Consider the following 18166-nt stretch of genomic DNA (forward strand, 5'->3'; position numbering starts at 1 on the left):
AGACTGATGACATCTCATAGAATACGTGGCTCAAGGGTGTGCAGTCCATTGTGAAATTGTGCAAGAAAGGCATGTTGGAAGTGATCACAATATCAGTTTCATGTTTTTGGCTGTACTGTACCATATCTCAGGATACAATGCACCAAGGACAACACAAGCACAATCAAAGGTCAAACTGAGCCTAGTTTTCTGGCCTGGTCCTCCTCTTTTGTGTTTCTCACCAGTGCAATGAAAGCTTCTCCCATCCCCTCCTCTCCATCATCTCCTGCTCTCTTCTTCCCACCCCTCTTCTCTCCTCTTGTTCAGTCTAGGGATGCATGCAAACAATGGTCCCATTATGGTTAACTATCAGCATCATTCTAATGTCATTAGGCCTTTTGTTCAAGGCACAGTTCTAAACACCCGGCTCAACTCTCTCCACACACACTCACACACTGCACTGCCAGAGGCTGCTATGGAGTATGGCTGTAGTCTAGAGGTGTGCTTCCTTCTCTGAAACTGGAAATGACCTTACAGCAAATATATATATATATTTCTATCTTGCTCCCCCCGCTCTCTCACAAACACTCAGTAGGAGTGTTCTGGTGGTGTTGTAACTGAAATAGCTGCTAGTGCCGGTAGCTGTGTCACCATAGCAACTGGCCGTACCTGCTCTGATGTCACAACCCACCCAATAACCATAGCAACCGTTACCAGCATGAGGTCACTGTTGCCATAGAAGCACAGCAGCTGAAACAGCAAACACCACCCACTGGGGAGGAGGGGGTGAGAGAAACGGAAAGAGGCAGAGTGATAACCGTTTTCATCAGTCAGCAGCACACAGGCAGAGAGGTAACCGTTTTCCTTTACAGGAACAGTCAGCACACAGGTGCATCGCTGTAGCTCGGATGAAACAAACTGCACAGCTGCAATAACAGTCAGTGAGCAGCTGACCTGCACGATGCTTCAACTCCACCTCCTGGAGACGATAGGAAACTACTGCTCAGGCAGCTAGAATGGTAGCATAACTAGTACTTTGGGAAAACAAACCAATGACCAAACGGTTCTATAAGAATATTTAAATGCTGATACCTACAGTAAATAAAAACACAAGGCCAACTTGGTTTATACGACATATGCATCCAAATTTAAGAGCCAATTCTTAACTCGTATTTTATAGACTCTTTTTGGGACATTAATAAAATGGTCATGCCAATACCGGTTTCATTTGTCCATTCCCGTTACCGAAAATTAGTTTTAACACCAAACTTCCAATTCAGTTCAATAGCTGTAGTAATATATTTCTGACAAAAGAGACACATGTAATTACATTTGCGATTTTGGATTAAGGAATAATTGGCATTTAAGTTAGTAATAGAGAAATACTAACGTTGTAGTTGTATTTGAAAACACTACACCACCCCACAACCAACCCCAAAAAAGGCAGAACACACACTTAAAGAAAGACAAAGTATGAGATGTTGGAATAAAAAAAAAGTCTGTTTATGTCAAGCAGATGAATGTTATTAGATAAACTCCAACCAGAAGACTAGAATGGCCAATAGTAGCTCAGACAGCACAGCCTTAGAGACAATCTACGGCACAGAAAATTAACAGCACAGAACCTTCAATCAGCAAGCATTCAGTCATTCAAATAATTTACGATAACTGCAGTGGTAACTCCAATACCCTTTCCCAAACAAAATCTTCAGACATTTTCTCAGGCATCGATTTCTTTAAGTGTTCATGGAACTTACTCTGAACATGGACAATTGTAAATTGATCAGGATGAGGGCATCTGGTAAATGTCGGAAATGTAAATTCTTATTCTGCTGTATATATGGTATTTTCTTTGTTTCTGAAACATGGCATTGAGAAATGTGTTTAAGAGGTTGGCAACATACTGTGTAGATGTAGAATGTCTAAGAACTATAGAGCTCACTGTGTGAAGAATCCAACCACATAAAACATGCACATCCAATGCTAAAACATCATTGTTAAAAGCGACACTAGGCATACTGTCCCAAGAATGGTGAGAGCGGCATGCTTTCATTGTTACGAGTGCGCAATTTGTTTTATTGTGCATTGTGACCTCAATGGCTTGTTAATTTGTCTTTTTCCTTTATGAAAGCTCACAGACTAAAAATGCCAAAAGGAGAAAGAAGTATAGTCCCTAGATTTTGTTTGGGTCCAGTAACATATATTTGAAAGCTGTAGTACCATTGGTAGTTCTGGCGAGTAGTGCTAGCAAGTCCATGACCTCGAGATGATTCCCGAAGATTTCAGTACCGTTGAGGAGGGTATGGCATTAAAGGAGTAGTTCACACAATAAACAACTTATTTTCTATCAATTACACACCCCATGAAGCCTTGAATTCATGGAGACGTTTTATTTATTTTTTTCGCATTCCTGAGCCAATCATTTTATGACCGGTGGAAAGACGCCAATGTCTCTGCAGAGTCTCCTACCAGACTCTGCAAGTCTCCTACTAGACTCTGCCGGTCAGCAAATTATTGACATGAGAATGCGTCAAAAAAGAAAGAAATTCCCATGAATTCAAGGCTTCATTGGGTGTGAAAGTAATTGTATTGGTGAAAAATAAACCTGTGGAAATATGTTCAAATAGGCTACTGTGTAAATTGTTACTTCACACACACTGTCAAATCTACAGCTTTATTATAGAATGTAAGATTATGTACATTTGATTTGATTTATTTATCCAGTTCTGTTATGATACGCACGTACACTCACAATTCTCCAAGGTCACATTCCATGTACACGTCTGACATAGTTTTGCATAAATGTCAAATTCAAATTGATGACAAGAACAATGCTACTGCCTCTTTCTCCTCCAGCTTTAACGATGCTTTTCTCCTCTTCTCCCTACGTCTCCTTTCATCACTTTTTCAGGCCCAGTGACAGGCTACTACAAAAAGGAAAGAAATGGGAACAGAAACTTTAAACCAGTTGCCATACTTACAGTCTCACGTAGGCAGACAATCAGAGCGCTCTATCTACTGATACATCTGCTAAGTCTGACATCTAATGTCAATGAATGGGAGAAGACTGGATAAACGACAAATTGAAAAAAGTAATAAATAACAATAGTAACAAACAGCATGCAAAGACTTAGGAAAGTCCTTTATTTTGGGACGGTTTGGTTTTCAAAGCAGTGGGCGTAAGTTTGTTACCCTTTTCTTTCATGTGAACTCACCAACAGCAATAATTATTTATTCAATCATAATTACATTTTAATATACAGCACATTTCATGTTTATAAATCTATTCTCTCTCCTCCCCCCCCCCCCCAGTACTGTTAAGGTTTGTTTTGTTGTATTGTGTTATTTTTAAGCCTGTCAAAGTTAACGCTTTATTAATGAGTTAACGCAAAATCCTTTTAAAGCAGTTAACTTTTTTAAGCCTGTGTGCACTCCGCAGTTTAGGGATAGAGAATCAGGAAGCGAATGCACCGAGCAGCACTGACAACAGTGCGAGATGCGGCTAGCGGCTACAGCAGGCATACAGCAGGGCTTGTACAATGAGACAGACAGACAAGACAAGCAGTAGACAAGACAACCACAGTTGGGCTCACTGGAGACTGGGCGCATGACGGTCGTGTCATATGGACTCGCAACCGTCATGTTTCAGGCTAATGAAAACGTAGCCCTGAAACGTGTCTGTGCTTGTCTTATTCCGCGGCTCTGCCGTCATTGAAAAATAATAAATATAGTCAGCGCCGACAGTGCACGAAAAACAGATCGCAGCGGCCGGGGAACTTGGCATATGCCTATTGTGCCACAAATATCCTCCAACGAGGCACCAGAGTGTTTTACTTACGAAGTTCAAGTACAGTGCAACTCATAGCGGATATACAAGATCACAGCATGGCACCGAGTGCAACTCAGGCTGAGTTGAACTGTACTTGAATTATTTTTCCATACACAACTCTCTTCACCAAAAATAGCCGATCTACAAGCTCACAACGCATCTTGTGGTGAGCTTGTAGATCGACAATTTTTGGTTAATGTCCCCACAGAATAGGGATGCTGGGGTTTGAGTGATTAAATGCCAAGTATAAAAGTTTATTTTTAAATCTGTCCTTAAGGGAGCCTCAGCACACTCAAAACTTTGCAAAATCAAGTTCTTTATTTTCAGTTAAATAAAGTGCAGGCTTTAGGTCATAGACCTTTTTCAGGCATCCAGCACCTCACCTAAATCTATTGGCAGATGGTGGTCCTTTCACCATTAAATCTGTCCTAATGGAAGCAGATATTTTCTCAAGTTGTTATATGTTTGTTAGGCCTACTTGAAGATTCTGGACAGTATCTGTCATTATTTATTACTAGAAGCTCGGCCGCCCTTCGGGCGGCCGAGCGTCTAGTCGGCGACCTGGCCAACTCGGGAACAATGTAAATAGGGAATGAATGCCCCGCCCTTTAATGCAAACCCCATTATACCTGTTGTCATAGGATCCGTTTTGACCATCTGTTTGCGTGTGTCCATTTATGCCCATATATGGAGAGATATGTCTGTCTACGTCCATTTTCTGCCCATATATGGAGATCTCTCTAGGACCTGGTTTCACCATCTGTTTGCCTGTGCCCATTTATGCCCATATATGGAGTTTGCGACCTGGCCAACTCGGGAACGATGTAAATAGGGAATGAATGCCCCACCCTTTAATGCAAACCCCATTATATGGAGATCTCTGTATCTGTCTGTGTCCCTTTTATGCCCATATACTCTATCTGTGTCCATCTTTTATGCCCATATGCCCATATATGGAGATCTCTGTATCTGCCCATATGCCCATATATGGAGATCTCAGTCTGTGTCCCTTTTATGCCCATATATCTGCGTCCATTTTATGCCCATATGCCCATATATGGAGATCTCTGTATCTGCCCATATGCCCATTCTCTGTATCAGTCTGTGTCCCTTTTATGCCCATATACGGAGATATCTGTCATGGAGATCTCAGTCTGTGTCCCTTTTATGCCCATATATCTGTCTGTGTCCCTTTTATGCCCATATACGGAGATATATCTGTCTGTGTCCCTTTTATGCCCATATACGGAGATATCTGTAGGGTCGAGGCAAGGCCCCTGTATTGCCCATATATGGAGATCTCTGTATCTGCCCATATGCCCATATATGGAGATCTCAGTCTGTCGGGTCGAGGCTAGGCCCCTGTATCTGCCTGCAGTGATGTCACAATGACTCAGCGCTTGCGCCCGGCACTGCAGTGATGTCACAATGAGTCAGCGCTTGTGCCGATTTTGCGCCTATTTCCGCATAAGGAGATTCCGAACGTTTCGCGCCGGTTAGGGAAAACCGCACGTCGGGTCGGGTCGAGGCCCGGCACTGCACTCCATGCCGCGGCGGGGAACGCGCGTGCCGAATCTGAAGCCAGTGGGACGAACGGTTCTCGAGATACGCGGATTACAAACACACACGCAGAGACTTCTCGCATTTATAGATAGATAATAATAATAAATATGTTACATTTGCATAAAGCAATGTTGATAAGACTATTAATGTCCGATTAAGGTAGATTTTACAGATACAAAATATGCGATTAATCGCGATTAACTACAGACAATCACGTTGATTAATCTGATTAAATATTTTAATCGATTGACAGCTTTAGTTATTTTGTATTTTAAAAGGGAAAAAACTTTTAGCACTGGTTTTCTCCACCAATCAAGCCTATTCATTGAATTTTGATTTCCCCAGTAGGCAGAGATCTCTTATCACTTGCTACACAAAACTACCATGCTAATTACTATTATTTAGTAGCACCAGTAATAAACTCTGAGCAGTGACATACACATGTAGTATGTGTCCTTGTGGCTTGACCTTTGTGTGTGTGTGTGTGTGTGTGTGTGTGTGTGTGTGTGGGTGTGTGTGTGTGTGTGTGTGTGTGTGCGCGTGTGTGCGTGCGTGTGGAAGCAAATATAAACCTACCTGTTAAATGACTCATCTTGCAGATTGAGAACCAAACTGTCCGCATTAAGATAAACCTTGTTCTGTGATTGTGCTACCTGGAAATAACAAGACACAAAAATAAATATAAAACAAAAAAGCATAGAAATAAACAATATTAAGAGCCAACAATAGACAATGAGTGCAAGGTCACGGTGCAAAATGAGCAAGTTAACCTCAACTTCAATGATGGTTTCTATGTTTGCTTTTAATTGGTGGCCAGGGCATTTCAGAGTCTTTCAGTCTTTGTGTACACAGCCTCTAAGAAAAGCTGAGCCGCGCATCATCGGAACTGGATGGAGACGTGCCAATAAAGCTATGTTGAATTAAATTGATAAGTCCCGGAAAAGACACGCTGTGATTGGCCAGTAGTCACTTTGACTGGCAGCGTAGTCTCCGGCACTCCCGGACATCCGGCCTTCAGTTGTTGCACGTCTCTCCAATGAACTGCAGCGGCGGATGAGGCATCTAGCTTTTTATATTCATGTACGTAGTAGCGTACGTATAGATAGTTTGCTCCTTCACATGGTGGAGCAGATACGTTGCCAAGTGCTGTATTTTCAAGGGCCAAGGAAGACACCCCCAAATCTTTCCAGTCAGCCTCATGGTGACCGACACAGGCTAGGCCCGAGGAGCTTCTTTATTTTTCATAAATGAATGCCCTATTTTATACTTGATCGTGTTGCAAAACTAGTGAATATAGCCTACGTACAGAGTGTGTTGCTCTAACAGGTACTATTTTTCACCCACATTTCCTGAAAAGTAACGGTTTTGGACATACAAGGTTTCCACCCAACAGTGACAATAAGAGAGTAAGTACTACTGACCGTCTTAGCAATGTTCTGTGCAGCTCGGATCCGCCTCAGCTTCAGATAACCTGGGTTCTTAGTCACTGCTTGGCCCAACTACAAAAGACACCCAAAAGTAGGTATTACAAAATACTGTACATAACACACATTTCTCATCGTGCACAATGAGTAAACTTGGCATCATGGTGATTTAAACTGCATATCAAAAATAGCTTGTTTTCGAAATTTACATTTTCTGTTAAGTGGTTAAAAGGTTTAGCATATTAGTGGTATTTAGCCTTTTAAAGAAATAGTTCAAAATAAATACTGAAGACAGGTTGACCAGTTACAGAAATCACCAACATAAAATTACTCCATACATAAAGTCCACATAGTCGATAATAATGAAATGCAGTGCACACGTATGGCTTTTTTTCCTGTTCTTTTTTACAGCGATACATTTTCTGAAAAACGAAAGATAGCTGGCAGTGGTTATTGATTTGGTGCCATGACTGCCATCGCTTAACTTCAGATTATGCTGCACCAGCTCAATGGACCAATTGTATGCTCATATTTTACCCTTTTGCGGAAATAAAATACATATAAATGTATCTGTCCACTAGCATGAAGGTGAGTAGACATTGACAGAATTATCATTTTGTATTGTTTTCAATGCCAAGTTTTGTAATGTGAATGATGTAACAATTTGGGGTGTAAATGTAGGGCACCTACCCAGCACTTTAAATATGCCTATTGTCTAATCAAAGACACACAGAACTAGAATATAAAGCCAGTTTAGTCTGGTGGTTACCATTTTTGCAGCCTCAGCCTCTCCCTCTGCCTGGATGATCTTCTGTCTCTGGTCCTGTAGGGCCTTTTCTACGTAGAAGAAGGCTCTCTGGGCCTCCTGTTGGGCTACACACACACAGAGAGAAGGCACAATCTCATTGTTCTGGTGTACATGACCATTGACCAATGAGTGTAGGCTGATCAGCCGTCTAGGTGGGACAGAGGACAAAGAGAAATCGGGCAGAAACCCCTTTTGCGTTTTGTCGTAAATTAATGCCCTACTTCAGGGGTCTTCAACAGGGGGTCCGGGACCCCTAGGGGGTCTGCAGAGTTACTACAGGGGGTCCCCCAAATCTTTGTGTGATAGGAAACCTTCTTTCTCCTTTTCTATATTAACCACTTGAACCCTAGTGTCCATATTATAAGATCTTTAGCCAAAAATAAAAGATCTACAAGCTCACAACAGCGTTCTGAGCTTGTAGATCGGCTATTTTCGGCAAAGAGGTTTGGTGTAGTGGGGAAAAAGAGCAGACTAAGTACAGAGTAAAAGGTCAAGTTTATTAAGTATTGACGGTTCAAGTGGTTAAATATCTGAATACACAAATTGACATGAATCTTAAATACACTGATGATTGTGCTGTCAAACAGTGAAACTATATGGAATCTATGAAAAGGGTTGCTTCATCTCTCTCTCTCTCTCTCTCAACTAAGGGGTCCTTAGCCTTAAAATGTTGAAGACCCCTGCCCTACTTCATCATACTACACTAACTACAGTGTCACATCAAAAGAAGCAGATCTGCAATCAATTTTTTCATTTGAATCCTGATAAGTGACTGTTTTTCCACCCGACAGAGAAGAAATTATATTTCAAGTGCAAATCCTTACCGACTTGTTTAGCCTCCACAGCTGCAGTATATTGACCACTGAAGCTGAGCTCGGTGATAGACACGTCATCCAGGATGATGTTGAAGTCTTTTGCTCTCTCAAACAGCTCCCTTCGTACCAACAATGACACCTAGGACACAGAGATAAATATAAAGACATTCTGCAGGAAATCTTTTGAAGATTACTTTGTGGATATTTCTATTTAGTTAGACAATACAGTAGGAGACATTGAAAGAGTTTATGGAGAGCAGAAAGCTGCAACAGTTAGGGCCGATGCATACATGAGTCACAAAATCTGTGGCACCGAACAGCCGAATTAATGACGGGACCTGCCCCCCCAAACCTCTGAATGACGTCATATTGTAGTTTGGATAGAGCCGAACCAAAATAAATTCGGCTCTAAAAGTGGAGTATGAATCGGCCCTTAATCACATACATTTATTTAATAGATGATAAAATGTTATAAATAAGTTATAAGAGTGCATATGGTTTGTAATTGAAATGTAAGCTTATATAAACGCAACAGTCTGTCCAACATTATGCTGAAAAACTGCAAGAGAAACAACACTTTGTTTTCAGTCTCACATCACAGCCTAACATAATGGGGAGATTTATTTTGTGTGTCTGATTATTATTACTTATTTCTAATAGATCTAACAGGACTGCAACATCTAATCAGACAAAACCAATAAAAAAAAAAAAAGAATAGAAGCAAAAATGTGTTCTCAATGGGCCTGAAAAAGAAGGCCCAGCCCAACTGGGCCCTCCCGGCCCGAACAATTACCATTCATGACAACCCGAAAAAACCCCAAAAAGGTATCATTATGCGCTTAATGTCCTCTAAGTCACACATCCAACAAGCTTTGGAACGGAAGGTCCTATCTGCTCAGATCAGAGATAATTGACAAAACAGCTTTAAGACTGACATTTTCGGAGATTGAGTTCAATTGCGTTTTCGCCGTCGTTTTTCTTTAAAAACACGAGCTAGGAAGTTTGGTTCTTTGAGCTGCATCCAACAAATCTACTGCCATTTCCGTCTGCCTTACTACTATTAGAGGCAATTGAAATTTCTTTTTTGGGGGCAATAGATTTCTTTTCGTTTTTTTATCCAAAGAACCCAAGGCTCGGTCCAGCCCGACTAATTAGCATAGATTTTGGCCCCGGCCCAAAAACGTTGGGTCTGTTGGGTTCGGGCAGAATTTGAGAACTATTATGCGCTTATATGCCTCTGCCAACCAGTTGACAGATGACACAGTACATGTAGTGAAGGAATTTTCTGAACGTGTTTTGTGTCACAATAACCAGCTACTTTTATTCAGTTCATCCTCGAATCTAATTGGACGTTGTGACAAATGTCATGAAATTCCCTCAAGGTGAGATATTGCTTTCACGAGAGTAAGATGGTCAAAGGTCAAGTGACCTTGGTCAAAGGTCAAGTGACCATGACCACCTACTTCTAAGTTCATCATTGAGTGCAAGTGGACAATTTGTGCCAAATGTCATGACATTCCCTGAAGGGGTTCCTGAGACATTCACAAGGTTGTGACAGGCAGGTGGGTGGACTGGATGCACAACCCGAAAACAATGCCTCCAGTCAACGGAGGCATAACAAGGATTTGATAAAAAAAAAAAAAAGGTTCTATTAATTAAAAATAAAGTAAAACAAAATAATTAATAGTTTCACTCTAACTGGATTCAAACATCATCATAATTCAAGTCTGAATGACAGACACATACAGAGGTACAGGTGTATACATATCGGCAGCCATAGCTGAATGGTTAGTGAGCCTGCCTAGGACTCTGGAGGGCCCAGGTACGATTTCAATGCGTCGAAGTGTCCCTGAGCAAGACACTTAACCCTCCCTCCACTCTCCTCTGTGGGCAGCACTCATCAGTGGGATGTGAAAAAATATTTCTAAAATCATGTGACCACGCACAATTATTGTACAATAGGTAAGCAAAGGATGGAATGCAAGAATTCAACATCAAAAAGGTCAAATATGTGTACGGTAAATCACTGCTACTGTCCATTTATCAATCTGTGTATCTTACAGTTAGAACTCATAAAAGCATACTCATACTGTAAGTCATAATGCATAAACATAGCAGTAAACGTGATAATACCTGAGCTCTTTGTGTGATGAGTTGAGAGGCATTGAATTTGGCGACCACAGATTTGAGAACTTCATTGACAATGGACGGCAGAACTCTCTCATCGTAATCCTTCCCCAGCTGCTGATACATAATTGGCAGGTTGGAGGCCAAGGGCCTGGACAACACACGCACTGCTATGTTCACCATCTGCAGGTCTACAAAAAGAGACACACCATGAAAAAGTAAGAGTCATGTTCTCCTCATCATCTTCCATCTCCTAATAGAAATGTCAATTGCTGCCACTGATTTAGAATGTTTCAATGGTAAATACAAATTCTGCAACAGGAAAAAGGCTCATCCCGTCAAATATGTGCTGCAGATTTGGTCGGCGTGAGTTACAGCAATGTGTTACTCAGTGACACTTTGAGGACTCTCTTGATTTCTCAGCAGCAGTGCAATTGTTTTACTTTCGGATGAAATTCGTGGTGTGTGTGTGTGTCCATTACCTTTACTGCCTGTCAGAGAAGATATCTTCCTGGGTTTGGCTCTGATGTCATAGATGATGGGGTACTGGAACCATGGAATCCTACAACAAAGAGTCAGTCATCAAAGCCTTCAGATCATATTGCCAAAATCATGTACTGATACCAATACTAGAAGTTTAGCCAGGAGATAAATAAATCACAGCAGTAGTTAGGGCTGTCACGATTATGACATTTTACATGACGATTATTTGTCACTCAAATAATTGCGATTAACGATTTAATTGTGTTTTTGTCATTGACAATTACATTTCTGTTTGGCTTTTAGGCTTTTAAGTTGCACATGGTAGATATGACACATAGCCTAAATATACAAAGAAATTACTGACACATTTGACAACTTTATACTTAAAAAAGAACATTGATAGTGGAAATAGACGATCTACAAGCACACAACGCGTCGCATCGTGAGCTTGTAGATCTGCTATTTCCACTATTATTTACTTTTAAAAATATATATGAAGATTTTTCAACATGGAAACGATTATGACGATTATGAAAAATAATCACGATTATGTCAAATAATCACGATTAGACGATTATGTAAGGCAGGAGATAAATAAATCACAGCAGTAGTACCTGAAGTGCAGCCCTTCAGCCAGTACAGTGTCCATCTGCATCCCTCCAATCCTGTTGAAGATGATGGCTCTTTGACCTCCCTCCACTAGAGACACCGTCACATGAACACACACAGGTATAGAATGAATTAATGGAATACAGCTTATATATGAGGATGTACACGGTTTCTGTCATAGAAATCAAGAATTAATAATACATTATCAACATAAATGTAATAACAGTCTGTTGTCGGCATATTTGTTGAGAGAAGAATTAGCAGGAGTAAACCAAAATATGTGTGCCTAAACGAGAGAGGACAGTGGAACAGTGACTGAGGATAGGTTATGTGACTGAGGTTAAGTTATGCTTGGGTTCAATTATCCACATTAATGGAGAGTGGGAAGAAATATGAAGAAAAGAGTGCAAGCAGGGTGGAACGGATGGAGCAAAGTGCGAGCGAGGAGTGATTTGTGACAGAAAGGTACCAGTGAGAGGGAAGATGTAAAAGACGGTATATACATCTCACGGTAGTGAGACCAGCCACGCTGTTTGAAATGGTGGCACTGACAAAAGGATAGGAGGCAGAGCTGGAGGTGGCAGAATTGAGGATGCTACGATTCTCATTAGGAGAGATAAGGAAGGACAAGATCAGAAATTACTACATTAGATGAAGGGGTCATTGGCAGAAGGATGCTGAAGATGTAGTTGCCAAGCAAAAGTAGAAGAGGAGGTCCAAAGAGGAGGTTTATGGATGCAGCGAGAGTCCACACAAGGGAATGGAGTGACCGAGGAAGACGTAGAGAACAGAAGCATTATGGAAAACAGGTTGATCGACTGTGGCGACCCTTTGGGAATTAGCCAAAGGATGATGATGTAATAGTAGCTAATTAACTTTTCCACCTAGAGGAAGATGTTCTACCAAAATATAAATTAGGGGAGTAAAGATTAAGAGAGAAGCAAGACAGGCAGGTATTACAAGATAGGAGAAGGAAATGGCCATAATAGTGACTGTGCTGTAGTTAAAGGACAGAGAAAAATGTGTTCACTGTGTGTGTGTGTGTGTGTGTGTGTGTGTGCGTGCGCGTGTGTGTGTGTAGGTGTGTGTGTGTGTGTGTGTGTGTGCGCGTGTGTGCGTGCGTGCGTGCGTGCGCTTACCTGTGTAGGTGGCTTCTTTAACGCCATAGGCCAAAGCTCCAGCTCCAATCAGAAGCTTTAGCCCCAATCCTGCACCTCTGCCACCCCCTGAGGATGACATCCTACCAGCCAGATCCCTCAGATGCTGGAGAACCCGCTAGAGAAAAGACAAACATCTATCTATAAATGCGAGAAGTCTCTGCGTGTCTGTCTGTCTGTCTGTCTGCGTGTATGTAATCCGCGTATCTCGAGAACCGTTCGTCCCACCGGCTTCAGATTCGGCACGCACGTTCTCCGCCGCGGCGCGGAGTGCAGTGCCCGGCCTCGACCCGACGCGCGTTTTTTTCCGAAACGGCGCAAAACGTTCGGAATCTCCTTATGCGGAGCTGATTGTTGATTGTTGACATCAGGCTGTTCCGGAGGAAATCGGCGCAAGCGCTGACTCATTGTGACATCATTTCATAAAAGGCTCTGACATAGCGTACGCAACATGAGTCAACACAAAATGCCATGGTTATGTATCTCCATATATGGGCATATGGGCAGATCTCCATATGGGCTACATATATGGGCATATGGGCACTGCTGACTCATATGGGCAGATTGTTGACATCAGGCTGTTCCGGAGGAAATCGGCGCAAGCGCTGACTCATTGTGACATCATTTCATAAAAGGCTGTTATGTATCTCCATATATGGGCATATGGGCAGATCTCCATATGGGCTACATATATGGGCATATGGGCATATGGGCACTGCTGACTCATATGGGCATAAAGGGGACACAGATATATGGGCATAAATGGACGTATCGGCACAAGGGCTGACTCATACAGAGATCTCCATATATGGGCAGATCTCCATATGGGCTACATATATGGGCATATGGGCAGGGCATATGGGCAATCTGACATCACTTCTGCTGACTCACGGCGCAAAACGTTCGGAGGCTGTTCCGGAGGAAATCGACCCGACGCGCGTTTTTTCCGAAACGGCAGAAAAAAGGTTCGGAATCTCCTTATGCGGAGCTGATTGTTGACATCAGGCTGTTCCGGAGGAAATCGGCGCAAGCGCTGACTCATTGTGACATATATGGGCATATGGGCAGGGCATATGGGCAATCTGACATCACTTCTGCTGACTCACGGCGCAAAACGTTCGGAGGCTGTTCCGGAGGAAATCGACCCGACGCGCGTTTTTTTCCGAAACGGCAGAAAAAAGGTTCGGAATCTCCTTATGCGGAGCTGATTGTTGACATCAGGCTGTTCCGGAGGAAATCGGCGCAAGCGCTGACTCATTGTGACATCATTTCACAAAAGGCTCTGACATCGCGTACGCAACATGAGTCAACACAAAATGCCATGGTTATGTATCTCCATATATGGGCATATGGGCAGATCTCCATATGGGCTACACAGATATATGGGCATAAATGGACGTATCGGCACAAGGGCTGACTCATACAGAGATCTCCATATATGGGCATATGATATATGGGCATAAAATGAATGCCCCCATATATGGGCATAAAATGGATTGCAGACAGACAGATACAGATATCTCCATATATGGACATAAATGGACAGAGGCAAACAGATGGTCAAAGATCTCTATATATGGGCATAAAATGGACGCAGACAGACAGATACAGATATCTCCATATATGGGCATAAATGGACACAGGCAAACAGATGTTCAAAACGGGTCCTATGACCACAGGTATAATGAGGTTTGCATTAAAGGGGGAACCGGCACTGTGTCTGCAACACAGTTGGAGGCACAGACAGATACTCCATATATGGGCATAAAATGGACGCAGATAGACAGATATCTCCATATATGGGCATAAAATGGACCCAGAACTATAACTGCAGTGATCTCCATATATGGACATAAAATGGACGCCGACAGACAGACAGACAGATACAGATATCTCCATATATGGGCATAAATGGACACAGGCAGACAGATGGTCAAAACGGGTCCTATGAAAACAGGTATAATGGGGTTTGCATTAAAGGGCGGGGCATTCATTCCCTATTTACATTGTTCCGAGTTGGCCAGGTCGCCGACTAGACGCTTCTAGTTTAATAAACTAAGCACAAAAAGAAAGGAAACTTGACTTCGGTCCATTATATCTCCCCTTTGATTATACCAATTTGTATTGTGTTTTTTTATATAATTTGTATTGTTTATTATTCGTCACCTTTCCAACGAGGTACAGCTTGCTAAAAGCATCGGGCATTCGAGGTATGAGCTACACAGCCAAACGTGTGGGTAGCAGCGTAGCGCAGACCAAAAATTTGCCAAAATGGCCTGTAATACTGTTCTGCTGCATTCATTCTCGTTTTGGGCTTCAAGTGCTGGCAGTTTTGTGTTAGTCACATGTGTGTGACAGACTCAGTCATAGATGTGTGCCTAGCACCTGAGCATGGGTTCTGCTTCTGCAACTTGTTGAATTTGTGGTTTCTTCAAGCAGCAACACTGGTGGAAAGATGCCAAGTTCTGTGAGACTGGTGAAGTCAAAGACAGACCGAAAAGTGGCCCCAAGGCACCCCAAGAAGACCAGAATCTTCAATTCTCCAAGCAACAAAGATGAATGCCATCATTCAGGGCCCTATCCTGAAGGGACAAACGTGGCATCTTTCCACCAGTGTTGCTGTTTGAAGAAACCAGAACCCATGCTCAGGTGCCAGTCACAGGTGTGTGCCAGTCATACTGTACAACTGCCAGCACTTGAAGCCCAAAGCGAGAGTGAATGCCAGCAGAACAGTATTACAGGCCATTTTGGCAAAAATCTTGCTACCCACACGTTTGGCTGTGTAGCTCATGCTTTGAATGCCTGATGCTTAGCAAGCTGTACCTCGTTGGAAAGGTGACGAATCAATGATAAAAATTATATAAAACACAATACAAATTGGTATTATTAAAGGGGAGATATAATGGACCGAAGTCAAGTTTCCTTTCTTTTTGTGCTTAGTTTAGATTAATCAGTGTCAACATAACATCTATGTTTATTAAAGGGAATAATAATACGACAAATGGCTAATACGACAAATATGGCTTCATACATCATAATTGTCCTCTATAAATACAATGTAAAATTAATAATAACACCTTAATTATTTTATTTCTTCTTGAAATAGCTAATCTTTCACTCAATAGGGGAAATGCCCGTCGCAAGTTGATGATGTCATAAATGTAATTTGTGATCTATCCCTATGGAATTCATGGCATGCATGTACAAATAAAAACAAATGTAATACTTCTACTTGGTTAATATGAGCATCAAATCAATATTTTGTGTTTTGTTTGTGTTTAGTTTTGTTGCACATGCATGCCATAAAAATTACACATGACATTTATGACATCATCAACTTGCGACATGCATTTCCCCTATTGAGTGAAAGATTAGCTATTTCTAGAAGATATAAAATATTTAAGGTGTTTTTAATTTTACACTGTAGTTATAGAGGACAATTATAATGTATTAAGGCATATTTGTCGTATTAGCCAGGGATCCTTTTAAAGCTTAAGTCCTTTGACAACTGTATATCATTGTACGTCACAAAAGTCTGTAGTATGATATCTCTAACTCTATTTGTTGTCTGACAGTATTCAGTTGCAGATTTTGAACTCCAACTGTCATTAGTTCAGTGAATTGGGTACAAAAGGACCCCAATGCAAACAAGCCATTGCACTTTCTAGTGGTCTAAATCCTTTTAGTAGACCGTGCATCTGAACTGTACTGTCTTGTACTATTCCAAAGAAAACTTCTAATTAAGTAATCAATCCATCACACAACCCTGGTGTAACGCAAATCGTTTGTGACATCTGGTGGTCTTCTGTGGCAACTGTCAAAGTTACCTGCCACCTCTAACGTTTCTTCTTTACCTGGATTTATTCTCAAATTTACATTTTTGATTGGGAAATAACTAAGTTACAGACTATCCCAGATAGATAGGTATGAGATTAACAGCTAAAATGTTTGGCTTAAGACATAACATAATAACGTTACGTCAGGGTCGTGCAGTGCAGAATGGTGCATGAAGGAACTGTTAAACTCTCTTCAATATTTGTCATTTTTCTGACGCTAAACTGAACAAAAGCCATAAATAGACAGACAGTTAGTCAGTCTAAAGTTTATAACCTTTCATTTCGCTATCATAAGGTGATACAGCATTATGTGTTAACAGTTAAGAAACCAGCTAGGCTAAACTAGCGTAGCGAAAGCCTAATCCTAACGTTATGCTATGATTTATTGTGTTTGATAGTTACTGCAAATGCTTTCATGGATATATGGATAGACTTATTTGTCGTTATTAACAGATTACGTTTCTAAATCAAGTAATGTAATCTGCCCGAGCCTGGTTAACATTTTAGGCTAGCTAATGTTTGATAGCAAACTACGTAGTTAGCTCATTCTCCCGAACCAAGTCACAGAATAATAGTGTCAGCTCAGTATATGTACAGTAAACTACAGAATCCTAACGCCCTGCAACGATATAAACTGACGTTAATTGATTTATTAATTGTTTGATATCCAACAAACTCACGCTCGGATCTTTGCTCGCCATGCTTGAGTTTCAGTGTAGCTCCAAGGTCGACACTACAGTCACTGTCAAGACCTTATTATAACTCTATGGTCAGGACACATGTGCCGCAAAGACCGCTGGGATATGTAGTAGATTTAGGGGGTTACATACTGCTCTACTCTAGAGTAGACTGACTCTGGAGAAGAATTTGAATACATGTATTATACATTCTAATATTAGAGTTGTTTATTAATTGTATATTGTATACCAATTTGGAGTCATCCAAATTTCCATCCGTCCAGACTAACATTGATTACAGGGTTTTAAATATGCTTCATCAGTTATCAAGCAGTAGGCCTATGCCTAATGTGATTTGTCAGAAAGTGAGAGTAGAGGGTGGAGGTTTTAGTGTGGTATGCTATGTCCAAAATACAGCTCCAGTAGGATTTTTGTGCCAAAATTGATTTTTCTGCAGATTTTGGTTCTATAGGGTCCAAACTATCAGAAAATGACGGGGGTCAAATTTTCCGACCCCTCCCTTATTTCCTGGGGGCGGGTCACTTCAGTTTTGGCCCTATTCGGCTATATATTCCCAATTTCCCATTGTATTTTTTGCTGATATTGATTTGTCTGCTGTTTTGGCTTCTATAGGGACCAAACTATCAGAAAATTACGGGGGTCACATTTCCAGACCCCTCCCTCATTTCCTGGGGGCGGGTCACTTCAGTTTTGGCCATATTCGGCTATGCATTCCCAATTTCCCATAGGATGTTTTTGCTAAAATTGTTTTGTTTGCTGTTTTGGCTTCCATAGGGAACAAACTATCAGAAAATAACAGGGTTGACATTTTCAGACCCCTCCCTCATTTCCTGGGGGC

At 41.5% G+C, this 18166-nt stretch overlaps 1 protein-coding gene across 1 annotated transcript; it reads right to left on the minus strand.

Moving 5' to 3' along the window:
* Positions 1-1466: 1466 nt before the first annotated feature.
* On the minus strand, positions 1467-17392 carry phb2b (prohibitin 2b). Its single transcript, XM_080721462.1, has 10 exons — positions 17311-17392; positions 12777-12912; positions 11643-11727; positions 11028-11107; positions 10552-10736; positions 8428-8557; positions 7565-7668; positions 6793-6870; positions 5948-6024; positions 1467-2906 (listed from the first exon to the last, which is right to left on the minus strand). Exons 1-10 carry the CDS (start codon positions 17329-17331, stop codon positions 2879-2881), a joined length of 924 nt encoding a protein of 307 aa, XP_080577588.1. The 5' UTR covers positions 17332-17392; the 3' UTR covers positions 1467-2878.
* Between the last annotated feature and the right edge of the window lie 774 nt (positions 17393-18166).

This window comes from Nannobrachium achirus (assembly GCF_963921795.1).
Source record: "Nannobrachium achirus genome assembly, chromosome: 1".
Classification (NCBI taxonomy): Eukaryota; Metazoa; Chordata; class Actinopteri; order Myctophiformes; family Myctophidae; genus Nannobrachium; species Nannobrachium achirus.

What these genes read in the sequence shown, in the direction of transcription:
- phb2b (XM_080721462.1), bottom strand. Translation starts at nt 17,331, where the DNA reads ATGGCGAGCAAAGATCCGAGC. An exon ending in TGTGGAGGCTAAACAAGTCG is followed by an intron (nt 7,669 to 8,427) that starts GTAAGGATTTGC and finishes GTGTGTGTGTAG; the next exon opens with CCCAACAGGAGGCCCAGAGA. An exon ending in CACAGAACATTGCTAAGACG is followed by an intron (nt 6,025 to 6,792) that starts GTCAGTAGTACT and finishes TGTTATTTCCAG; the next exon opens with GTAGCACAATCACAGAACAA.